This window comes from Podarcis liolepis (assembly GCF_965112155.1).
Source record: "Podarcis liolepis genome assembly, chromosome: 1".
In the NCBI taxonomy this organism is placed as follows: domain Eukaryota; kingdom Metazoa; phylum Chordata; class Lepidosauria; order Squamata; family Lacertidae; genus Podarcis; species Podarcis liolepis.
In genome coordinates, this window is record NC_139554.1 from 22,639,934 (window position 1) to 22,645,933 (window position 6,000).

The 6,000-nt window shown below is 45.5% G+C and overlaps 1 protein-coding gene across 2 annotated transcripts in view; it reads right to left on the reverse strand.

Annotated features, from left to right (window-relative positions):
- The window catches only part of RIN3 (Ras and Rab interactor 3), a 70,731-nt gene extending 67,497 nt beyond the window's left edge, over nucleotides 1-3,234 (reverse strand). The window contains exon 1 of one of the 2 annotated variants that reach the window (XM_083501503.1): nucleotides 2,841-3,234. In XM_083501503.1, the coding sequence (XP_083357629.1) occupies nucleotides 2,841-2,962 (122 nt within the window). In that variant the 5' untranslated portion in view covers nucleotides 2,963-3,234. Of the gene's footprint in view, nucleotides 1-2,323; nucleotides 2,722-2,840 lie in introns of those variants that run through there. The other variant, XM_083501504.1, reaches the window with a different exon arrangement.
- Between the last annotated feature and the right edge of the window lie 2,766 nt (nucleotides 3,235-6,000).

Sequence of the window (6,000 nt, forward strand, 5' to 3'; positions counted from 1 at the left end):
GGTGCAACCCTCCCAGCTCTCACCTGGGAGCACCTCTTTCTTCCCCCAGCCTCTTTCCCTGTGAGATCTCCCCTTCCCTGCTTCTCACGCAGAGTCCTTCACCCACTGTCAATCACCTTCATCTGCGTGCAATTCTCTCTTTAACCCATATACTGTTATTTCTCTCTCTTGTCCACCGAGAAATGTACATTGCCTCTTCTCTGCCTCCCCACTTTTTTATGCGGCACCGTTCAGTAGATGTCTCCGTGATTATGAGAACTGGATTTTTATTCTTAACTCATTCAGGATATTGAAAAATCCCTGGATCTCTGCCTTTTAAAACATACACAGACAGTGGCTTCCTGTGCTGCTGTCTTGGCAGAATCACACTATGTGGGAAGGATTCCAGGTAAAGGCCTTTCCTGCTGGGGCACCTCTTACAAGGAGCGCAGAAAAACAAGCCGCACAACAGCAGGGTCTGCACTGCTTATGTTCCACTACAGCAAAACCCACGGAGGGAAATTCAGCTGGGCCAGCCCTAGAAACCCCAGAATTAAGCAAAGGGAGTTACCCAAAATGTCCTGGGGAGGTAAAAAGTTACCCATGACTTTAAGGGCACTCACAGCAGGTTCTTCACCCATGGCGTGAGCAAGCTGTCCTAGATACATGCATGTCCAGCCTCAGCTTTGCCCATGCTGCAATGTATCCAGCAGGCTTTCCTCCTTAATGTGGCACTTGTATGTTTATTTGCATATATATATATATATATATATATATATATATATATATATATATATATATATTTTCATGATTCATCTAGTGAAAACAACTCACATACATTTTTTAAGGAGTTGCCCAAACTGCTCTGGAGGGGACTGGATGTGTTGAGTGGGTGATATTAACCAACAGGTAACTGCTTTCTCCCTCATTCAAATGGAGCATAACATATTTCAGGAGATCAAAATCTATGTTTGCATGCAGAGTAGCAACTCTTACATTGTTATATCTGTCTATATTTCCTGGACCACACGTTTCTCTGTCTCTCAGCATCATGCTGTATGGAATTGTTCTTTAGGGTTGCCAGTTTGTCTTGTTCCTACCATTAGGCAGAGTGAGGCAGCTGCCTCGGGTGGCAGATGCTGAAGGGTGGATAGGAGTCGTGAGGTGTTGATGTGTGTTGTATGTTGTGTGGTCTACCCTGGCAGTGGCAGCACCAGGGGAATAAATTCAGGGCGGGCACAGAAGGGGCAAAGTATATTTATAGGTGAGTGAGAGAGAAAAAATAACAGCATGTGTTAATGACAGGAGTTCGGAAATGTGGGTGGGCAAGTGGGGGGGTGTAGTAAGCTCCTTGTTTTGGGGTGCTTGCCCCTATAGGCCCTCCTCCTACAGGTACAGAAAAAGATGCTGTCCTGTTGCCAATGTAGAAGGAAGGTTCGATCGCCAGCCCAGTCAGGCTTTGCACATAGAATAGAAGGCGGCACCATATTGTCCCTCTCAGGCAGCAAAATGTCTGGCAGCCTGGCATGCAGAAACAGGTGAAGCTTATCTTGCGGGACTTGACATCTTTCCGCAGGGCCTGCAAGACAGAGCTGTTCCGCCTGGCCTTTGGTTTGGACTCAGTCTGACCCTTCTGTTTCCCTCCCCTTACGGTTTTGATTTATGGGTTACTTTTAAAATGAGGCTGCATTTTAAATTGCATTTTAACCTGTATTTTAAATTGTGGTTTTTTTCTATTATGTTTTTATTGTAATTTTACTGGTGTTAGCCACCCTGAGCTTATTATTATTATTATTATTATTATTATTATTACCATGGAGCTGACATGATGGATAAAACATCACCTGTTTTAATCTGCATGTTCTGAGATGCTGATAAAGGGACAGCAGCAGAGCAAGCCAAAAAGAAAAAAGAAAGCTCCCCCCTTTTCATCCACATCTGTGTGACACAGCTGGGGGGAAAATCGAAGCCTGTTGCCCCTCAGGATTTATGGAAAAGATTTGCCATGTTTCCAGATACGCACGACAGGCAGCATGGAAACAGCTCGTTCCCCCCTCCCCTCTCCTCCTCAGAGTATTTTCATTTCCTTCTCCCCCCACAGCACCCCGTGCAAAAAGAAAAGAAAAGCTCCTGTTGTTTCAAAGAGGCAATTATTAGCATTCACCCAAGGAAAAAGGCTGTGAATTATCGTGATTGTGGCGGCACAGCTGATAGCTTCCCGTGCAGCCTGCAAGCGGATTTAAGGGTGGGAAGGAGTTTCTTCTCAAAGAGGGAGAGTGGAAAGAGAGCGGCTGTTTTACTTCAGGAGGGAAAAAGTACCGCCGCTAAAAGTTTCAGGACTCACCCAGCTGCCCGGTTTCCCAGCGATGTTGTCATCCTCTCAGCAAAGCGCGCGGAGGCGCTTCTCGCTTCAGAACCGTTTGAGGTCTCCCTTGTGAAGAAAGTTATACCTTGGCATTTCCTCACAAAAAAAGCGTCCACGCCCTTCTCCTTCTCTCCCACACCGGCCCGGCAAATAAAATAAAAAACTAATATATATATATATGTGCAAATGATGGTGGATTCAACGCGAAGGATAGCCGAGCTTTCACCACAGTAGTTCCAAAACACTGGCGGCTCCGAAATGAGAATCCCTTTCCAAGTGGTGTTTCTGCTTTGAGCTACTTTTCTACTTCCTGTATTTGTGTGAACAGGGGCTCTCAGGAAGAGGCTGTCCTTGGTGGTCAAGGGTGTTTTATTTCTTCTCCTTCTTCCTTCCCACCCCCCTCACCGCCCTACAAACCCATTTTTAGTCATGAACTTTAGCTCAGAGAGTTAGGAAGCCGGGCCTGCGCTCTCGCGCCTCACCGCCGGCTGCGTACCTGGCTCGCCTCTGAGGGACGCAGTTTTCCTCAGCCCCGCAGGTACATCTGGAGGAGAGGCGGGGGCAAAGAGGGCCGTGAACTCTGCGAAGCATTTCATGCCGCAGTACAGTGGTGTCCATCTGCAAATTCCTGAGGCATGTGTATTTGTGTTTTGAGTGAGTAACTGGAACCAGATGGAGTCTGGAAACCTTCGCGCTGTTTACATAGGACGTGCGAGAATGGAGGCCCGAGAAGCCAGGGAGAGGCGCAACTTTCTGACAACGCTGCAGTAATAGGTCCTTCTGGGCTTGCTACTCCATGAATTAGTGCCCTAATATATATACTTGTTGCCAGTTAAAAATCACAGAGCACACCTGCTCTCTATCTGTGGTAGGGTACATGGCTTATGCATGGCCAGGGGGGGGAAAGAGGGTAAGTAGAAGAGCTCAGTTGGTGGAGCATGAGGCTCTTAATCTCAAGGTGGTGGGTTTGCGCAAAAATCCTGCATTTCAGGGGGTTGGACTAGATGATCCGCATGGTCCCTTCCAACTCTACAATTCTATGAGTCCATGATAGATTTGCAGAATGCTTACATATGCTAATTTACACATATAGATTAAATAGTGGCAATGCTTTGAAATCCTTTAGAAAGAAAGATACGTCGCATCAGAGAAGACTGTGGCCAGGTCTTTTCTGCTCTCCCTGTGTTATCTGTGGGTGGGGAACCTGAAGGCCACTGAATATCTCTCTCTCCTGAGGGTTCCTTATCTTTAAACTAGAATGTAAATAGCTCTTCAAAAAGCCTGGGGTCACGTGACTATTAATATTATTGCGAACCAAACACATTTCAACCCCAAAAGGTTCTTCTTCAGTTGTAAATATCCCACTTGGCTTTTATCGCAATTGGCTGGTCATACCAGCTGAGATTCTGGTACAATTATATCCTGGCACGCTTCAAATGATGACACTTTGAACATTTGATTGATTGTGAAGAGAATAAAGTTTCCATTTATACATATTGCATATTAATTTGCAGATTTATGCACTCACACCAAATTTTGCATTTTAGTTCATCATCTGAGATTGAGTTTTGTATTGCTTTACTTTTCATATCCTTGGTAGGAAGCTAGACAATAATTATGCAGCTGAAACAAACACGAAATAGTGACTATTGTAACCCAGATACAATTAAGGCCATTATTATTATTATTATTATTATTATTATTATTATTATTATATCACATTAGCCAAACAGAAACCTGTAGCAGCATCAGATTAAGATTGCCATAGGTTGCTTCCCCAATGCTATTGACCTCGCTCCCTCAACCTACCAACCAACCAGCCATTTATGATTTCTCCATCCAGCTGTGTCAAGCCTTCTGCTATTTCAACTTCGGCATCAACATTCAGTTATGGTTTAAAAACAGCCTTCCTCAACCTAGCACCCTTTAGACATTGTTGGACTACAATGCCCATCATCCCTCACCACTGGCCACCTTGGCTGAGGTTAATGTTAATTGGAGTCCAACAATATCTGGAGGGCGCCTGATTGATGTAGCCCCCCCCCCCAGACCACCTTTACTTTCTGTTATCTGAAGTCCTTCACATTCAGCAGGACATGGAGCTGGATCTTGGTGCAATGGACTGCCTCAGCAATTGTAGTTGTTAGCTAGTGTGTGTGCGCATATGCCTGACTTCTGCTACTCTTACCTGACACACTGAATACAGTGGTTATTGGCAAAACCTATTTGGTGTTTTGCAACTTTCTGACTAGTTGCAGGACCTTAGCCAGACCTAGCAGAGTACACGCAGAATCCAAGGAAGCAATTGGCGACTTGGCTGCAGACAGGATAGACGAAGCAGGAACCAGGAACTTGTAGTTAGGTGTTTATTATATACAGTGGACTATTTACAGGAACAGAACACGGATCTTTTGCTAGCTCTCTCTGATACGACTCACAACTCCTACACTGACACACAGAACTCTGAACTCCGAACTTATGCATTCCAGTTAGTAGGCCATTAATTATCACTCCCTTGAGAGAGCTTGACCAATCAGGGAGTGGTCTCCATGTCTCTGTTATCACCAGGCAGACTTACTCCTTCAGATTGCCTTCTGGCTGTCTGCCAAACCTTAACTGACTCTGTGTGAGTAGCTGCATGTACACAGTTTCCCAACAGTGGTACCTCGGGTTAAGAACTTAATTCTTTCCGGAGGTCCGTTCTTAACCTGAAACTGTTCTTAACCTGAGGTACGACTTTAGCTAATGGGGCCTCCCACTGCCGCTGCACTGCCGCCGCACAATTTCTGTTCTCATCCTGAAGCAAAGTTCTTAACCCGAGGTACTATTTCTGGGTTAGTGGAGTCTGTAACCTGGAGCATCTGTAACCCAAGGTACCACTGTGCAGGTAACTCACAACCAAGGGGAAAAGAAGATGCAAAAATGGCATGCACTGGGGGTGGGGGGGAGAAAATGGCAGGAAAATGGCACGTATGGGGGGAAAGGGGGTAGGAGAGCAGGAAAAAATGGCCAGCAGTCTTCATTAGAGTGCAGTGATGGCTTTGTTGAGCTCATCCAGGAAGAAATGGAATCGCCAGTTGAGGACCAACAGTTACTGACTGCTGAAGAGCTGGAGGAAATGGCTGGATCAAACTCAGAATGGGAACATGGGGGTGAGGATGGCGAGCATGAACCAGCAAGCTGGAACCTGCAGAAATTTTCTCAACTCTTCCAAATCATAAAAACACACAAATGATCTGATTGCAGAGTTTGACCCCTCAATGGAATGCAGCCTCAAGATCATCCATGGGATTACAGACAGTCTGAGCCCAGTGCTTACCGTATTTTCTAGGGAAAAAAGGTGCAGGAACTCCCACTTTTTTTGACAGGCAACCCTAAGTTGTTGTGCTTTTTTTAGGGGGAAGCCAAATTTATTCAGCCTTTTTTTAGGGAGAAAGCAACACTTTTTTGGGGGGAGGGGAACAGTTCTCCAGACAATTGCCCCACCGCTGGCATCTCTGTGGCTACATTGCAATGCCACCTGACTCGCCTCCAACGCATTGCCCTTGCATTTTTACACACCCTTTCCCCCAATACACACATTTTTGTATATGTTATTTGACTGGCAAAGGGCATCACAAAATTTGAAGAAGTGTGAATTTCAAAGGATATCTGGG